Source organism: Sitodiplosis mosellana, unplaced genomic scaffold (assembly GCF_009176505.1).
Source record: "Sitodiplosis mosellana isolate CC-2019 unplaced genomic scaffold, AAFC_SMos_1.0 Smas_scaffold_11, whole genome shotgun sequence".
NCBI lineage: Eukaryota > Metazoa > Arthropoda > Insecta > Diptera > Cecidomyiidae > Sitodiplosis > Sitodiplosis mosellana.
Window position 1 is genome coordinate 3835631 of NW_022595253.1, and position 18952 is coordinate 3854582.

Consider the following 18952-nt stretch of genomic DNA (forward strand, 5'->3'; position numbering starts at 1 on the left):
CACAGTTTGGCTCGATTGCGATTCTGGCGCACATATATATATGTAATCTACGTATGCTAGACTGAGATGTATGCACAGTATAGCTGATTTTTTTGTTTTAGTTAAAAAAAACAGACGCGCATAACACTTTGAGTTCATCACCATCGACAGACAATTGCTACAGACAATACCAATATATCACGAGCGCTTGAGCATCTCGACTGTGCGCAGAAGCAATAATTCAGTTGAGCACCTGTTAGTCGCTCCAGTGATATTATTTGTTTCAGTTTTATGAGTGATTTTTACCACATTTCCATTTCGCTGCAGCCAGTGTTTCAATCATAAGTTTCACAGTGCGGTGCAGGCAGGTGCAGTGTGTGATTTGATGTGCGTAGATACCGAGTTTCGATATAAATCAACGTCAAAATCACATCTATCACAAAATCAAATTTTATACTCATCACCATCACATCTAGATAAGCAGATTGGAAATATAGAAAATAGAAGAAAAAGTAAATGCAATCATAACCGAGTTTCAGTGAAAACTGACACGATTTTGCGGAATCAATGAAAACGGTATTTTTTTTTGGAACGGGCGGACAATCACAGTTGACGACAAGTTGATAGTTTTTGATCATTTTCTGACTATTTGTGTTTGAGTGTTCTTGAACAATTTTCGGCAGTTTTTTCCGGTTTTCAATTTTTTGGCAGTGAATTTATTTTCGGACTAAAAGTGTTTATTCAATCAATATTTTTTATAATTTCGGATTGCACGGGGAATTTCAGCCAAAGTCAAAATCATGGTAAATTATTTTATTCTTTATGTCTCAAAATAAGAGAAAATATCAAGAATTTTAGAATTAAACATGATAAATGAATGAAAGGAAGTGCTAAATTTGGTGATACCTTTATTAAATGGTATAAAACATCAAAGTGAAAGAAACCAATGAAAATCACAAAGGTAAGACCATTCCTCCGCCAAGGTCTGTACATTTCTGCAAAAGAAGCGGTAATAGCTTCATGGCACTTACCTCATGAAATTCGTTTTATTTTTCTCACATTTCAAATCAACGGATTCAAAATGCACAAGTGCTATAAAATATAGTGCTTTGTGTGTATGCGTAGAATTACAGTGATATAAACATCCGAATGAATGACGTTTTGTCTGTGCCAACCGAATGGTTTCATTGGCTGCTCTTTTATATATTTCTATCTTAAGCTTTAATTTATTCGTTGTTCCAGTCGGTTATTGTTCATGAATGAAATCATCATTCACATTTCTCGATGGAAGTTAAACTCGTCATCCAGTTATGCTTATGTGCGTTCGTTCCGTTTTACCATGGAGATTGCTTTTGTGTGTCGACCGAAATTGTGCTGTTGTTTTTTTGTTTGTCACTGCAAAGTAATTTCTGTTCGACGCATATGTTTTCCACACTTGTTTCATCTATAATTAAATTGGTGAAATTGTTTTGAACTCACAACAATAATGTAAACAAACTTCAAGCAAGCGAGAAAAAATATGATGGTTTTATCAGTCAAACAGCACCCACACATTGTGAATTCGAGTAGATTATGATTGCGGAATTGAAATGCGAACAATATTTCAACAATTCCCAAGTGCAAATTAGATAAATCAATGCAAAATTGAAAGATAGCGTAAAACCATTTGCATATCGTGCAATTTTTCGTGTGAATTTTAAGTGCTATTGCTGTGAATGAAAAAATAAATACAAAGATCCATGTGAATCTCACTTCATTCAACACACAATTCAATTTCTTTGTTTATTTCATTTTTTTTACTGCCCCACTGAGATCTCGGTTTTCTTCGTGCTTTTCACGGAATTTGACACCAGAAAATATCTCGCAATTCGAGCCATTTATTTGTTACGCGGTTTTCGGTACAAATTGCATTCGTGAGAAGTACTCTTACTTTCTTTTTTTGCATAATTTCCACCAAATCTGCATTTTTCTCGACGCAATCCAAATAATAAATGGCGATTATAATTATGCGATCTTTTTTCCGTCTTCTATTGAATGTCTGAAGTTTTCGTCGAATTTAGTGTGGCTTTGCTGACACCGGCAATCATAGATTTAACGATTAAATATTAATAAAGTAATTTTGTCGAATTTGGGAAGACAACTTCATTGAATTTGGCAACAGATACAAAAACAATTGCTTCTATGATTGCGGCCAATTATTTTTTATTACTGCAATTAAAAGTGTGAAAAAAAGTATTTTGTTTATCAATTCATTAGTTGATACTACTTTCTCGGCGCGATTTTCGAAAAGACAATTTGGAAAATAAGAGAATGTATCGTTCGAAATAGTTTTTTTTTTCGATAAATTTTTTTGATCAATTGATTGAATTCAGCGACGAGCTGAGATAGATACAAAAAACAGAAGCAAAGATTGAAAATCGTTTATTGATAACGAAGAAAAAAAGAGCCGTAAATAGCAAATATGTTTGTAGGTGAAATTGATCCATGAATAATAATTAAAAAACTTTCGTGTTGCTTCGTCGCACATTTACACTCCCTTTTTTGACTGCTGCTGCTGCTGCTGCATCGTGAAATATCGCAGATCTTATAAATGGATGCATCGGATTTTTATTCATTTTATTTTTTTCTTCGACGCTTCTCTTGCCAAAAGAGAATGAATACTAGCAAAACGAGTACAAAGCGGTGGCGGAGAAGAAGCAGAAGAAGAAGAAAACACATCGTATCAAACAATAACTGTGCAATGAAATTCGATTCGAAAATGCAGAAACATAACTTACATATACGCTTAATGAGAATCATGTACGGCTAGCGAATGCGTGCAGCATTTTTAAATAATGAATATCTAATTGTATTTTCTTGTTGCCTCTTCTCGACAACGGAGAAGAATCAGCGAAATATTTCATGCGCAAATATTAGAAATATTTCATCCCGTGCTCCACAATTTTCTATCATTTCGTTTGGTCCGAATTCGGACGGTGAATTTCTTTTACGAATGAATTTGACACTTGATAATGCTTATTCTTCTTTTTTTATTATTGTATTTTATCATTCGCGATTCACTTGCTCAGTTTTATGTTTGGTTATTCTCAGACAAATACACTTGACAGCCCAGCTAGAACGCATCGGTGCGCATCGAATTTATGCATTCAATCATCATATTAAAAGCATTGATAAAATTATTATAAAACAGAATATTTTCTTGAGCGTATATAGAAATGAAGAGAAGAAGAAGCGAAAAAAACAAAGAAGAAATAGTTCGCTTACGATTGAATTGCAAATGCTTGGATTGAAAATGCTCAAGAGGTTTTGATTGAGTTAAATAGACCTTTGTGTGAAGTGGTTTTTTTTGTGGAGAGTGAAACCTCTGATGATGATAAAAAAGTAATATTCAACGCCAACCGTCGTTTCCTTCATATTTTTTGTTGCTTATGTGCTCATTTGAATTAAGAGCCACACTCTTTAATACCGCACCGAACTGCGATGCTTCTAAACAACACTTGCATATGTGTGAGTATGAATGAATGAATGAATTAATTAAATCAAATTTCTTTGAAATATTTCGTGATTGCATGCACAAATTGGCCGATTCGTCCGAATCGAAGTGAAGAAGAGAAAAACTCGTGATCATTTATCAAAATATTTTATGTAGATTTCATTTATTGTCGTAGATTGAAATGATGAGGAGCGTTGTTGATTTTTAGTGCTCTGCGTTCGGTTTGGGTGTTGATGTTTTAATTACTCTATTGTCTATTTGGCTGTGAAAATGCGCACATACTTTGAATGGCTGCGCTCAGCGAGACGAAGAGAAAGATTATTGGCTTTTCCGTAAATAACTCCTATTTTTCCATTGTAGCTTTTTCAGCTTTTGTTCGTTCCAAAATCCATTTGGAATCTTCTTCAGTTTTCGTTTAAAATGGAAATAATTCGTAGATGAAAGCTGAACAGCGGAATGGTATGCACGACATTAGTACCACATATTTTCCAAAATCTCAAAAATGTGCTGAATTCGCAAGGTGTTCATTGAATACCGTTGAATAGAAACATTATGACGTGCTACAGTACTTCAGAAAGTACATACATAGAAAAACTCTATTTTCAATGAAAACTATCAAGCCGCACGTTGGCCTATTAGAAATCCATAATTTCCACCGGTCAAGAAAACGATGATTCGTTTAGCGTGCGTCGAACTGCCAAGAAAGTGCTATGAAATCAAGTGCGTCGTCGTGGTGATTGCTCCACTGAAAGGTCTTTCATTACACACGCTGTATCTCGATACATTGAAAAAGAAAGTTGACGGTTCAAGTGCTTTGGATAAGACGATTGGAATGACTGCGTTCAAAAACAGTTATTAATTTTAACTGGTTAAAGATGGCTGAAACCAAGAAAAAAAGCCACGTACTGTAAAAGTCATTACTGTACAATTGTCCGTTTAAAGACTCCAATACAATTCGATGAATCGAAACGAAACGATTTACTGATCAAATAAAAATAACGTCTCTAAATATGAAAGCCAATCACACCTGAATGGGATGGATGATATATTAGTTAAGTAAAGAAAAAAATTTGGTATCGGAACAAAAAAAAAATTTTGCAGACGAATCATTAATTTACATCTAATTAACTTTCAATTAAAACGAATTTTTTCTTGTACTGCAATGTACCCGTTGATGTTGCCGCCTTCAGGCGTCAATTAATATGCGTGCAATGTTTCTACGCGATGCTTCGAAAGTGTGTGACTAGAGTAGGATGGATGCTATTTATGGTTTTCGTTGGTTTGCATTGATCAAACGAATTTCGTGAGCGTATGTACACATTTTGATGCGTGCTGTCTGCCGATCTTCATCTTCAACTAAACCACCATATTCAGGTGGTTACAAACTTTTCTGCGTTTTGATTGAAACACGCAATTGATTCAATGTAAATATTGGGGCAGTGATGAATTGGAAATGAGCTTGAACAAAATGCTTCATGCGTTGCACTTGCAGTTCAGTGCCGGTGCGCGCATCACTTTTCTATTTTGTGCAACGCTTAGCGTTTCAGTCGAGTGCTGAAATGAACCAAACCGAACCAAAAAGCAATGCGCGTCATATGAACACGCGCGCTCGCGCATCGACCAATTTCAATTGCATGTTGTATTTATACAATTATTATGTTAATGATGGCAAATCTTCCATTTCTATCCACATCTTTCTCATCATTTTTTTCTTGCTTCTTCTTCTTCTTCTTCTGCTCATTCATTCTAGTTTAAAAGCATGTTGCCAAACGTTTTATGAATTCTATTCGCTGTTGGTACGCATTTTTATTCGTTCAGACTCAATCGAATGAGTTGTGGTTTTTAATGACCATATTTATTCTTTCGCCGCGATTCATAATTGAAACGTGAGGCCAAAAGACGGCACGAGAACACTTTCTTGTATTGTTGCTGCTGGTTTTTTTCGACGAAAAAAATGCGTTCCATAGAAACTGGCCACTAACATAATTGTCTATACAACTATGTAATCGATTGAATGAGCACGTTTGTTTCGCACGTGCCAACATCTCCAGCGTTCTTTCCAATTTTACCTCGAGTATCAGTGATTATCGGCTCCGGGTGAGATTGTGCTTGAATCAATTTTCCAACATCTACAGACAATCAAGACCTTTTACACGGAAAACTTGGCATTTGATTAACGGTTTCGCTTTGCTTTTAATCTGAATTCCATGCGAAAACCAATCTCTTGTTCAATTTGATGCGCGGAATGAATTGCGTTGTGAAGAAAAAATGTTACATCGAGATTCTTGGCCCAATCTAGGCAATGAAAAAACATGGAATTACTATCATGCTGCGATTCTCATCGGGCCTTGTTCGACGGTTTCGTCTAATCGTCTTGGAAATTCGGGTTCTGGTCACAAAAAGGGTCAATTCACCATTCCAAATTTCATCAAATTGCTTTGGTTTCTCAGTAGCCGCACCATCAACGCTCGAAATTTCCACACATTTCGACGACGCTTTGTTTTGTTTATACATAGTGAAAGAGACGTTTGAATCGAACATTAACAAACCACTGGATTAGTGGTGAAATACCACCGTTAACATTACACGTTCAGAACAATGAACGTCAAAATATAATGAACAAATTACAATGATACTACAATAACAGACGAAGAAAGAAGATAGAGAGGGAAAAAAACAAGCACGAATCACGTTGAGAAATGAACCCGTGAGCATAAAAACGAATTACAAAAAAAATCGCCGATCAAAACGTAACATAGATTTGTCGGCGTAACATACCAGTGTACGATTTGTTCCGAATCGAACGAGTAACAAATAGGTGTTTCGCTTTGTTGGGCGACGTTTTTATAAGTCGTTTTTATGCGCACGGGTTCAAATGACATACTGAGAAAATTGTTCCATTTTTGAGTTTGTTTATGGCTGCTGCTGCTGCTGTTGCTGCTGCTGCTGTATATACCGAACCGAGATTTGTGGTAAATGAGTCATTTTCGGTTCTTTATCGCCTGAATTGCATTGAATCCAATTTGATCTGGAGCCGAGCCAAGCAAACCGCAACTCCGTCACATTCACGTTTATTATGTATTATGTTATTACTGCCTTAGTTTTTTGCTGTTGTCGTTGTCGTTGTCATGTTTGTAATTTTCTAATGTGTTTTTCTCCCCGGAGAATGAGAGATTGAGAGAAAGATCAGTGTCATCACAATAAAGTGAAAATCTCTCACAGTGTATATCAGCTGTTTAACGTATGGCGATCACGTTCCTCGCATTTTTTTCTATTTGTATTATTAGTTGATTTACTCATTGTGTTACGTTCTTTTGGCTGATTTTCCACCGTTTTTTTTCCTCCACTCGAATCCAAATAATGAACTACTATCCAAAAAAATGGCGAATAGCAAAATTGCGAGACAAATGGGTACAAAGAATGACGCGAACAACAACAATGACAGCAAAAAATGGTTGAATTAGTGCAAAACAGAAGAAAAAAGTTAATTCTGTCGCTGTGAGCGATTTGTGAGTCTTTTTTTCGTGAATGCTTTTTGTGTGTTTTTGCATCGAATGTGTGTGTGTATTATTTTTATTGTAAAATTTCATGTCCGATGTGAGCATGGTTAGAGTGGAACGACGAATCAAAAAATATTCGTGTCTATGTTTTGTTCAATGTTCTTCGGATTGTAATGAGGCAAATTATTTTCTCTTTTCTTTGATTCGGCGTCTTTGTCTTTTCCTCTGCTCTTTCTCTCATACTGGCTTCAATATTCGCCTTATTCTCATACCATCCCAAGCGTTCACTCGCTCACTCGCTCGTCCGTTCACTCACTCTACTCACCGCGCTTACAAAACACTCCAACCACAAGATTATATTAAATTGCGGCATTCGTTTTGCCCATTGCCATTGAGTGGCATCAGTTCATCATCGACGCTTCTGCATTAAACACATACAATTAATTCACTGTTGCGCGCGATCCGCAAAACACACTGCAATTTTCCATACTTGTCCATTCAATTTTCTGCACTTGTTTTTCGGTGTGTTCAAAAAGATCTTCGGTTTTTTTCGGTGTGTTTCGTTGTATGTATGTTTCTACACGCACAATATCGAACAAGTTTTTCGTGTCAAAAACATTCTTCGCCTGTGTTCGCTTCGCATTTGTTTATTTCTTTCGGTTGCTTCTCCCGCTCGCTATTCTCATTGATAATCAGTTGTTGTGATTTACTGAGATTAGAGTGTAACTTTGTGTTGTATTCGCATGTTTTTGTACGAGTTTTTTCTTCTTCTATCTTTCTTTCGATAAATTATTTAAACAAATTAGACTGCGAATCGTAAAATTTGTATGTGCGCGCGCTCGTTCATTCGACTAGAAAAACTGGAAAAATCCATCTTGTGCGGTGTGTGTGTGTGTGTGTGTATACCGTGATCGGTTTTCTAATAAATGATTCTTCATTTCAGTACGTTCAATCGAGTCATACAAAGCTGTGTGGTAATCTGAGTAGTCTCGACCAGTTTTAAAGTGATTTCTAGACTTAGTGTGTATGTGGTGTCAACAGAAAGTGAAACTATTCTTTTTTTTGTACACACGAGAGTTGATAGCATTTTCCATTTTTTTCTTGAAAAAAAAGCGGAGAAATTGCGGCCAGCCAACTGCCATTGCGTATAAGAAGTTCGTCACATTTTTTGGATTACGGAAAAATTTCGACGAAATGCAAGTGCTGGAACTCAACACAAAAGACTATGTAATTACGACAAACTTCCTTCTTTTGCACTCACCTCCTCAATCTTGGGTTTTGTCAATGGAATCTGACATAAGTATCTTATTTGACGAGACTATACTTCCCAAAGTCATTCGTTCGCTCGAGAGTCGCCAACAGTATTTTGATTTCGGTTTTTACGATTGTTCATTATCCGCAAGACGAAGACATGAGATTTCCGTGAAAGATTGATGCCCGGAGAGAATGTGAGTTTGCGCCAATGTGCAGAACGACGAACCAATTTCGACGACCAAACAACTGTGAAACGATATTATTTGTGACATGCAAAACAAGACAATTGCACATCAATGGTGATGATCGTCATTGTTCCGTGAAATTGATTGCAACAAAACAGAAGAAAAAAAACAATGCCAAACTCACGAAATGAAAGCTCAATAAAGTTAAATCGATCCGTAGAAAAGGCGCATATATCCAAAGTCACCGTTTAAGAGGGAAATCCATTGGCATATGTTTTCAAACAGAGCATTGAAGCGGCTGGCTATGTAGCGCTGCTGATGAACAGATCTGTTGTTTGCGTTCATTCATTTAATGATTCCCACACAGTGTTTGTCTCTTGCATTCACACGGAAACAGAAAGAGAAGCATATGCAACACACGAGGCACATCGTAAGCGACGCGCTCATACACACACATAGCTGTCGTTCGTGTCTCGTGTGTTTTATAATCTTATCTTTCTGTTTCTGTGTGAATACAAGAGAAAAACACTGTGTGAGAATCGTAAAGTGAAAGACCGCGCGTCACAGCGAATATGCACTCAACAAACAGATCTGATCACCAGTAGCGCTACATAGCCAGCCACTTCAATGCTCTGCTTTCAAACAATTTCTCGTTTGTGTTTCTTTGCATTCGACAAGAACGTCGCGATATTTGGCCACTTTCCGCCCCAAACGAGAGCAACCAATTGATCTCAATCGATCGGTTTGTCGAAACTCAATGGTTTCGTTTCACATTTCAACGGGCAATTTATTTTGGAATTGAATGTTCGATCAAACGATATGTAGCCGCAAGTGAAATAGTATTTCGTCCACAATCTGATTTTGGTATTATTATTGAAACGGTACACGCATTGAGTTCGAGTCAAATGGAGAGGTGAACGTTACCAGAAAAAAGAGAAAATCGAGAAAAAAAATCTTGTAAAATGACAATTTTTGCACAGTTTGATCGGGTTTCTAAGGGATAGAAACAAAAGTGGGACATTTGATACATTAGGATCGTATTGAATGGCTGGAGATACGAAAAAAATGAAGCGAGAGAAAACTTCGAGCTCCATTTACATATTGTGGCTTGTGCAATTTGACCCAAACATGATCTTTTAAATAACATTGTGGTTGCTGCGCAATTTACCAAAGGGTTTAATTACCCGATTTCCGTTGATCAAATTCTCGCACAACACACATCTCTCGATATACTTTCGATTAAATTCAATTGTTTGTTTATACTTGCAAATGGTCTGGAACCGAAAAAAAACGAATTGAAATCGCGTGCAATCAAAATGCATATCAAAAACAATTTGAACAAATTGATTTTCTATTTGCCGATTCTCTTTTCATCCAAAAAATCGTAAACAACATTTTGAATCTTTCATCATCATCATTTTTTTTGTTTGCAGCAAATTAACGAAAAAAAAAAAAACATAATGAATAATTTTTCTTTTGCATAATTTCGTACACACAGGATGGACTTAAAAGTGTCAGTGATGGCGTGATCGATGCAGCATTCCGAAAGATTCGAAAAAACAGCATTGGCTTTCATATATGGAAAGTCGAGGTAATTTATGGGATTTTGTTGTTTTTCTCCTCATCTCTCTCATCTGTTGATCTTGTTTGCTTGATGCAATTCAAATCATCTTGTAAACATCATCAAAAAATTAGAAAAAAAATTAGATCAAAGGACATTAACAAAACATTTTTGAAACTTTTTTTTCACTCAAAAACAAAACAACCGATCGATCACACAGAATAATCGTGTGGAACTGTTGCCCAAGGAAAAGTTTGGAATATTTTACGATGATTGCACGTATATAATTTATGCGTCGACGATCAAAGGCAACATTGTCAATCAATACACAATTGTAAGTCGTTTTCACTGCATTGCACACATTAATTACTCGTTTTTTTTTGCTTACTGCATGACGGTATGTGAAGATTGGTGGCAAAAATCCATGCTATAATTGATACACATCTATGTGCATATATGCGTTGTGTATTTACAGAGCCGTGAAATCAGACCGAATACGAATATTTTGTATGGTTTTATTCATTTTTGGTTGGGATCGAATACGACGTCAGACAAATCGGGCAATGTTGCGTACAAAGTCATTGAACTTGACAACCACTTGGAGAATATTGCGTGCCAGTATCGTGAAACGCAAGAGCATGAAAGTGCACGATTTATGTCATATTTCAAAGATGGAATTATGTAAGGCGACATTCAACTTGTTACTCATTTGGACGATGGTTTCAAGTCGACTAATTATTGCATTTCTTTCAATTTTCTCTCTATAACCACATCGTCTATTCTTGTGTAGTGTGTACTCGCATCACGCGCAATTCGAATCAAATGCGCAATTGTTTCAAGTAAAAGATAAAAAATGTCCACGCTGTGTCCAACGATCGCCAATTAATTGGTCACACTTCAAGAGCAACTATGTTATGATTTTGAAAACGCCAAAATATCTATTCGTGTGGATCGGACGGACGAGTAGCCACAGCGAACGTTTGAATGCATTCAAACTGGCGGCGAAAATGCGTGCACAATGTAAGCAAATGCCTGAAATGGTGGTCGTTGATGATGGCTACGAACAATCGATGAACGAAACCAAGAAGAAATCATGGAACGAATACTTATGCTTATCACAACGTGTCGTGCATCCATCGGATGAACTTCCAGCAATTCCGGTGCCGACATTTCGTTTGTACAAGTGTGGCTTTCACAACGGCAAGTATCGCATTGAAGAAGTGAAATCGTCGATTCTGCATCAGCGCGATTTGAGCAGCAGTCGTGCCTATATCATCGACTGTGGGCCGCATTATGGCGCCTGGATTTGGGTTGGAAGGTACTCCGATACCAAGGATAAATCAGAAGCAATGCGAAATGCAAGAGGTTTTGTTAAAAAGGTATACGTTAAGGTGAAACGTTTTGTCCACTTAAAACTAAATTTACATCATTTTGTCCACTCCAATTTAAATTTAAACTTCATTTCAGAAATCATACCCGGCTACAACACCTGTCGTTCGAGTGATTGAGGGCTATGAACCGTACGAGTTTGTTCGGTTCTTTCCGTGGTGGCAAGATTTCGACATTAATGGCAATCGGCCAGCAAATCTGTTGGGCAAGTATGATGCTTTGTCATTGATTCAGCGACAAGGCACCAAACCACACTTGGCGGCCGAGTCTCAATTGATTGATGATGGCCACGGCGAAATAGTTGTCTATCGCGTTGGACCAAAAGGCGACATCATTGAGATACCGAAACGCAACAATATCGCATTGTTTTCGGGCGATTGTTATCTTATCCATTACATCGTGACGGTGAGTCACCTCTTTCATTTCGTTTTTTTTAATGAATTCAATTAATTACATTTCATTTCACGTGTCTTTGTTTGCATAGTCGGTTGAAAACAATGGGAAAACGCCAGCCGAATCGAATGTAAAAAACATTCTCTATCTGTGGACGGGCAAACAATGCTCGGCTGAAATTGCACTGCAAGGCGAAAATTTGGCCGAAGAATATGCCAAGCACTTGCGCAATAAGGTGATGCAGGTGCGCGTGTACGAAAACATGGAGCCACCGCATTTCTTGCAAGTTTTCAAAGGGAAATTGGTTGTGTTCAAAGGGAAGTGCATCGATTTTGATCCGCAGGGCAGTTGCTGTATCTTCCCCAACACATACCTGCTGAAGGTAATGGGCAATGCAACGCATAATTCAAAGGCATTCCAAGTATCGAGTAAAATTGTCGATTTTACGGCGTATGATTGTTTCATTATTCGTACGGCCGATGGGAATAATTGGATTTGGTGTGGACCCAGCTCGACGGGTGATAATCGTGAGGTTGCCAAAAGTATTGGATCCATGATTGGTGAATATAGCTTGGTTATTGGCGGCAATGAATCGAGTGAATTTTGGAAATACATCCCGGATTCTGTGAGAGTTAAATTGAAAAATGCAAACAATAACAAACTCATTCGAAACGATCCCGATTTAAAAAATGCAATTGAAAAGAATTTCTACATTGACCGATCGAAAGCCGAACTCTATGTGGTCACTATCGAAGCAACTGGCACGATTAAAACCAAACAACTCGTTTCGTTCACTCAGAGCGATCTGTCGTCGGAGGACATTTATCTATTGGACGCTCGCCTATTTGTTTATGTTTGGATCGGTTCGCTTAGGTTAGTTGGGTTTTGATAAATTCGATTTTTGACTATTACTTTTTCAGAAGTACATTGAAGGAACAAATTTTTGTCTCCAAATTATTTAAATCAATTTAAATCAACGTTGAAAATATTTACACGATTCAAGCAAGTTTCAAATGTTTCATCATTTCAGTCCAAAAACGGAAAAGTCCAAATGCTGGCAAATTATCGATGAATATTTAGCAAATTATCCAGTGCCTCGTGATATTTCAACGCCTCACGCAGTCATTTATCAAGGCTTAGAACCATCCACATTCATTGGATACTTTGATCAATGGGATACAAAGTTTTGGGATGTAAGAGAAAAGAGTTTAATTTGTAATTTAAAAAAAATGAAATTTTTTTTTAAACGTCATAATTTTCGTTTATTCTCAAGAAATATTTATATCAATATTATCATCATCCCTTTTTCCTCTTTTCGCAGACGCATCCAACATACGAAATGGAACGATTGAACATTGAAGCATTATCAAATGGCCACATTACGATGCCAGTTACAAAATTGAATAAATACACGAACAATGATTTCGACAGCTACCCCAAGTATCCGGTGGAATTATTACGAAGTGAAGCGAGTCGTTTACCTGATACGATCGATCCAAAAATGAAGGAATTGCACTTGACGCACGATGATTTCGTTTCAATATTTCACATGAACTACACAGAATTCGCTGGTCTACCGAATTGGAAAAAACAAGAGATAAAGAAAATTCAAAAGTTGTTTTAATTCGACAATAAGATTTGCAATTCAAAGCAGAAGAAGAAGATAGAAAAAATTGAACGATATTTACTTATTGCTTAAGCTAACAAAAATGGCATATACTTTTTTTTATGTTTGCTAAACGTTGAACAATACTTTTTACTTTTTATAAATTGCATACAAATTAAATTAATTGTTTTGCGTACAAATCTATGGGAGATGTGTTTTTTATTGTGCAAATATTAAAATGAATTAAATTTGAATTGAGAGCAAACGACAATTAGGTAAACGTTCAATTTTCGAATGAGTAAAAACCTTTCAACGGTTGGTAAGTCTAAACCTATTGCTGACGCTTGCAATGCGGCCTGGCGGTGAATATTGAAACTATGCTGCCGCATACTGTCATTACACAGTCATCTCCCACAGTTCAGTTTCACGCAAATCAACACCTCAGTAACAACTCTTTTGTTTTGTTTCCTAAATCAATTCGTTTTTCCATAGTTAATTTAGCATTCGTGTTGACGGTCCAGAGTCCGCGAATATAAGAGAAATCGACCAATTGCTTGATTTTTTTAAATTCAAACACGAAAATCAACTGTGAAAGCTGTGTTCCAATTACCAAAGTATATAAGTAGGGTGTTGGCTACTTGACCATAAAAACAAATCCATATCAATAATTTGCACGGCATTTGGAATCGCATCGATTTGTTTTCTCTCGATTGAAAATCTCGTGGAAACATGATTGAAAAGTTTAATTTCAACGGAAATGTCAGTCCAATTACATGCCATGCATGGAATAAGGATCGAAGCCGTAAGTGTTGATAAAATAATCGAATTATGTTTCATTGCTGAGTCAGCATTGGTGTTGTTGTTGCTGCCGCTCAAGCAGAGCAAAACGCAAAACATAACCAAAACATGATTGATGCGGATGCAATGACTAATCGCGGTTTATCATTCGCGCACAAGTATAAATTACTCATCACCAATTCGTTTTGCTAAATATTTTTTTACTCTATAGAAATTGCCATTTCGCCAAACAATAATGAGGTGCATATTTACAAGCGAGATGGATCTGATTGGAAATTGCTTGATGTGCTGCGACAACATGATTTACGTGTGATGGGAATCGATTGGGCACCAAACACCAATCGTATTGTAACGTGCGGTATTGATCGAAACGCCTACGTTTGGACGCAAAATGAGCAGGGAAAATTTAAACCGACTTTGGTGCTATTACGTATAAATCGTGGTGCAACTTGCGTGAAATGGTCACCGCAAGAAAATAAAATTGCCGTCGGCTCTGGCGCCCGACTCATTTCGATTTGCTATTTCGAGTCGGAGAACGACTGGTGGGTATCGAAGCACATCAAAAAGCCGATCCGGTCGACAATAACGTCATTGGACTGGCATCCAAACAATGTGAGTATATACTTTAAATGAAATCATTAACTCAACTGGCTAGTAAAATCCAAGACATAGCTAAAATTTGAAGTTTCCCCCTTCGAAAGAATAATGGACACTTCTTATATGATTTGGTGATTGTTTGTCTTCACTTTGCAGGTACTGATTGTGGCTGGTTCAACGGATTACAAGGCACGCGTCTTTTCGGCCTACATTAAAGATATCGAAAGTCAACCGTCGCCGACGCCATGGGGAAATAGAATGCCGTTGGGCCAATTGATGGCCGAATTCAAGAATAGCAACCAAGGCGGTGGATGGGTGCACAGTGTCAGTTTCTCCAGTGATGGCAACAAAATCTGCTGGGTGGGACATGATAGTGCCATCAACATTGGTGATGCAGCAAACGGAACGTCCGTTGTCAAGTTAAAAACGGAATTCTTACCATTTTTGGACTGTCATTGGGTTTCGCCGACTGATGTCGTTGTTGCAGGCCACAGTTGCATTCCAATCATCTATTCGGTGGATCAAAACAATAAGATTATGTTGAAGGTTAATAATAATGATAATAATAATAATAATAATAATAATAATAATAATAATAATGATAAAATTGAAGGGTAAATTGGATCAGGCTCAAAAGAAGGAATCGACCGGTGTATCGGCCATGAAAATCTTTCAGTCGCTGGATCGTAATTTGCGTACCGAAAACGATGATGCCAATTTGAATTCGATTCATCAAAATGCAATCGCATGCATTGCAATCTACGAAGGTGATAAACGGTCGGGCGTTCGCAAAATCAGCACTTCTGGATTGGATGGTCAAGTCGTGATATGGTCCGATTTCAATGCAAATTAAAGCGTCAAAGCAAAAAAGCTTTAGTTTACGTTTTCGTTAACAATTTTATTTGTTCTGTTCATTTGCATAATTTTTTTTTCTTCTGAAATTTGATCTATTTTTTTTTTATTGCCAATATAATTCGTTTTGTTTTCACCCTTTGCTTCTTCATACATTTTTTCTCTTTAGTTCATTGCGTTAGCAAACATGTTTAAGCACACATATATGTATGAAATGCTTTGAAAAAAAAATTATTTGTTAGATAAAAAAAATTATTATAATTAGCTCATTTATAAGACATAATGAAAATGATTTATAAATAAAAAGAATAAAAATCAGCCCGTTCCTTTGCCGACACATCAATATATTCAATACTTTGTATAGCTTTGTAAGCGAGATCGTTCAACAAACTATCCAAATTGTGTAATACTTGGGTATTACTTGGGGATAAATCTTGACGAACATTGCCAATAAAAGAAAAACTCTCTTGTCTATAAAAGGAATGTTTGTTACCAAAATGAATATTTGAAAATAAGATATTTTCACCGTAAGAATAATAATTTGAGATGATATTTCTTTTCCAGCACTCATCAAATTATGAACACTTGAGAATACGTTTTATAATTGTTTCGTTTTTTAATCAATTCTCCACTCAACGGGATCGTAAGTGCACTCACCAGTTGATCATGATCTACTCATTGCAGAGTTGGTTTATGTGATAACTTTGCTGTTCATTTTATAGATTTACATTTTCGATATGTTATTAATATGTTAATAACCAAAATATCGGAAAATTTCTAATAACTCAAACATAACATAAATATTATTAGATTAATAAGATTCTACGATATTATTAAAATATTATCTTATTATTAATAAGATCACCATTTTATTAAAAAGATAATAAGATCCATCTTATTATTAATAAGATAATCTTATTAAAATATTAATAAGAAAATCGGATTTTATTAACCAATTTTCAAAAAAAATTGCGAAGAAAAGTTTCATACTAAAAACATATCAAATATCGTCAGATGCATTTTTCTTCAATATTTCGTCGTTTGAGGATATTTGATATGTTTTTAGTATGAAACTTTTCTTCGCAATTTTTTTTTGAAAATTGGTTAGTAAAATCCGATTTTCTTATTAATATTTTAATAAGATTATCTTATTAATAATAAGATGAATCTTATTAATAATAAGATGAATCTTATTAACTTTTTAATAAAATGGTGATCTTATTAATAATAAGATAATATGTTAAAATATGGTAGAATCTTATTAATCTAATAATATGTTATGTTTGAGTTATTAACGCCCCGTTAATAATATTTTAATAATTAATAACATTAGTATGTTAATGCCTGTAAATCTATAGTTCATTTTGAGTGATTCTCAATGAAATACTAGATTCACATATAAAGCATTTTGAATTAACTGAAAAGAAGAATTTTGATATGCATTTTTTACGACGATTAAAAATAGTTCGTGTTGGTGATATTTGGTGGGGATAATCCTTTATTTCATAAATTTTAATGATGATTAATAGTTTTTTTTTCAATCGTGACTATATTCTTTCAATGAATTCACTAACTCATCTGATTGCTCAAATCAAGAACTTGGCTAAAATTTAAAGATTCCGTCTTCGAAAGATTAATAGACGATTTTTATATAAAAAAGTAAAATTTTTGTATAAGACCTTGATGCGAAGTCACGATCATACACAGTGCGCAAAAAAAGTTTTCGGCCACCTCTTTTTTTGCAATAAATTTGATTTTGTCAGAAAACTATGACGCTTAGCTCAAAAATTCCAATTTCATTGAAAAGATCAAGGAATTTTACGATAGGAACATGTGCAGTTAACAAATTTTTTTTGAAGCATATGATTTTTGATTTTAAAAGAAGGGCAAAAAAGTATTATTGTTGTGCTATTATAGCTGATGACTGTTTTCGACACCCTACCATCAACGTCGAGAAAAAAACTGACAATTTTATATGGAAAAACGTTATTTTTTTCTCGACGTTGATGGTAGGGTGTCGAAAACAGTCATCAGCTGTAATAGTTCAACAAATGAAATTGTAGACTGTAACTTGATATGTTCTGAATATGCCATGCAATTTTGGTTTAAATCAGAGCTCGAAAAGTTATTCAAATAATCGTTTTTTCGCTGAAAAGTCAATTTTTTTGTATGGATGGCCGAATACTTGTTTCGTCATATTTTTTTGATTTAAAAATCATATGCTTCAAAAAAAATTGTTAACTGCACATGTTTCTATCGTAAAATTCCTTGATTTTTCATTGAAATTGGAATTTTTGGAGCTACACGTCATAGTTTTCTGTCAAAATCAAATTTATTGCAAAAAAAGAGGTGGCCGAAAACATTTTTTGCGCACTGTATTGTATATGTACGTGTGGAGGTTTATTCAATTGGTTTTTCAACTGATCCTGTACTGTACGATGTTGAACCCACATCATCCGCCGAATGTCTTGGTGTTGGCGTCAAATTTCTGCGCATCATGATTGTGCTAGTATTGGGTAGTTGAAGGGAGAGTCGATAAAGACTTTGTTCGACGTCCATTGCAAAATGCTTCCATTCTCTTGTCGGAATTGGTGGTGCTGGTGATGCGTTGCGTGGAAATAAAGTGGGTGCATCGGATGCTTGTCTCATTTGAGATATTTTCAGTGTAATCAGCTCTTGTCCTTCGAACTTTGTATCCTCTTCCTTGCACTGTTTTGGAGTGAGTAGAAGAGTCGTTGAAGAGTCGTATATCTTTGGTGATTGTTCATTATCACTTACGTTGACGCTTGCACTGCTTCTGCCACATACCTTATTTTCATTGCCAAAATGGAACGCTCCTCCTGATTTTGATTTGGACTCTTGTTTTGGTTTTATTCCAGGTGATTTTAATGGTACATCACGCCACTTTTTTTGCTGAAATTCAGAATAATTTTTTTTATATTCAACTCTAATCCAAATAGCAACACACTTAAAATACTACTGTTTTGGAACTACGTACGAATTTAATTGGCTGCTTTGCGTATTTCGGTTCCAGTCGTTCACTTTCTTTGAATACAAAGTCCAATATAGCCGCATTGCTCATTCCTTTGAATGGATCCAGATTCTCAAGGAAGCTCTGCAAACACTTCCATAGAACATGAATATTTATTCATATAAATTTATTTACTTAAACACTAAATACTCACTTTAATTTTCGCGTTGATATTCAGGCAATATGGTTGGTTCTGGTATTGTTGGATTTCCGCTATGATATCGGCAACTTTTCGACGCTTCGAAAAGTTAATCAGTTCTGTGTTTTGCAACTCATCTCGATTACCTTCCTCGATATGCAGAATATTCGTTAAA

At 35.9% G+C, this 18952-nt stretch overlaps 3 protein-coding genes across 18 annotated transcripts in view; 2 read left to right on the top strand and 1 right to left on the bottom strand.

The window, feature by feature from the left end:
• The first annotated feature begins 119 nt into the window (after nt 1–119).
• LOC129567527 (villin-like protein quail) lies at nt 120–13564 on the top strand. Of its 15 annotated transcripts, none has more exons than XM_055444559.1 (11): nt 7040–7854; nt 7916–7996; nt 8086–8199; nt 9910–10002; nt 10193–10306; nt 10448–10653; nt 10763–11363; nt 11440–11766; nt 11846–12627; nt 12785–12947; nt 13076–13564. In XM_055444559.1, the coding sequence occupies exons 3-11, from the start codon at nt 8167–8169 to the stop codon at nt 13376–13378; spliced, it is 2622 nt and encodes an 873-aa protein (XP_055300534.1). In that variant the 5' UTR covers nt 7040–7854; nt 7916–7996; nt 8086–8166; the 3' UTR covers nt 13379–13564. The 15 variants fall into 15 exon arrangements, with proteins under 15 accessions (XP_055300540.1, XP_055300542.1, XP_055300534.1 ...); XM_055444561.1 differs by having other exon boundaries at nt 7040–7537; XM_055444562.1 differs by having other exon boundaries at nt 7040–7525.
• A 193-nt stretch (nt 13565–13757) lies between these two features.
• Nucleotides 13758–15950, top strand: LOC129567529 (actin-related protein 2/3 complex subunit 1A-B). The gene is made up of 4 exons (XM_055444568.1): nt 13758–14162; nt 14370–14770; nt 14912–15301; nt 15369–15950. The coding sequence occupies exons 1-4, from the start codon at nt 14090–14092 to the stop codon at nt 15606–15608; spliced, it is 1104 nt and encodes a 367-aa protein (XP_055300543.1). The 5' UTR covers nt 13758–14089; the 3' UTR covers nt 15609–15950.
• Nucleotides 15951–17896: 1946 nt separating this feature from the next.
• The window catches only part of LOC129567533 (protein son of sevenless), a 17552-nt gene continuing 16496 nt past the window's right edge, over nt 17897–18952 (bottom strand). The window contains exons 8-11 of one of the 2 annotated variants that reach the window (XM_055444574.1): nt 18793–18923; nt 18606–18722; nt 18386–18520; nt 17898–18316 (exon numbers count right to left, since the gene is read on the bottom strand). In XM_055444574.1, coding sequence (XP_055300549.1) covers nt 18008–18316; nt 18386–18520; nt 18606–18722; nt 18793–18923 — 692 coding nt within the window. In that variant the 3' untranslated portion in view covers nt 17898–18007. Of the gene's footprint in view, nt 18521–18605; nt 18723–18792; nt 18924–18952 lie in introns of both variants that reach the window. The other variant, XM_055444573.1, reaches the window with a different exon arrangement.

Coding starts and splice junctions, on each gene's coding strand:
- LOC129567529 (XM_055444568.1), top strand. CDS start 14,090: ATGATTGAAAAGTTTAATTTCAACGGAAATGTCAGTCCAATTACATGC. Junction 14,163..14,369: donor ATGGAATAAGGATCGAAGCC/GTAAGTGTTGAT, acceptor TTTACTCTATAG/AAATTGCCATTTCGCCAAAC. Junction 14,771..14,911: donor TGGACTGGCATCCAAACAAT/GTGAGTATATAC, acceptor TTCACTTTGCAG/GTACTGATTGTGGCTGGTTC.
- LOC129567527 (XM_055444552.1), top strand. CDS start 7,999: ATGTGGTGTCAACAGAAAGTGAAACTATTCTTTTTTTTGTACACACGA. Junction 8,200..9,909: donor AACTCAACACAAAAGACTAT/GTAATTACGACA, acceptor TCGTACACACAG/GATGGACTTAAAAGTGTCAG. Junction 10,003..10,192: donor TTCATATATGGAAAGTCGAG/GTAATTTATGGG, acceptor TCGATCACACAG/AATAATCGTGTGGAACTGTT.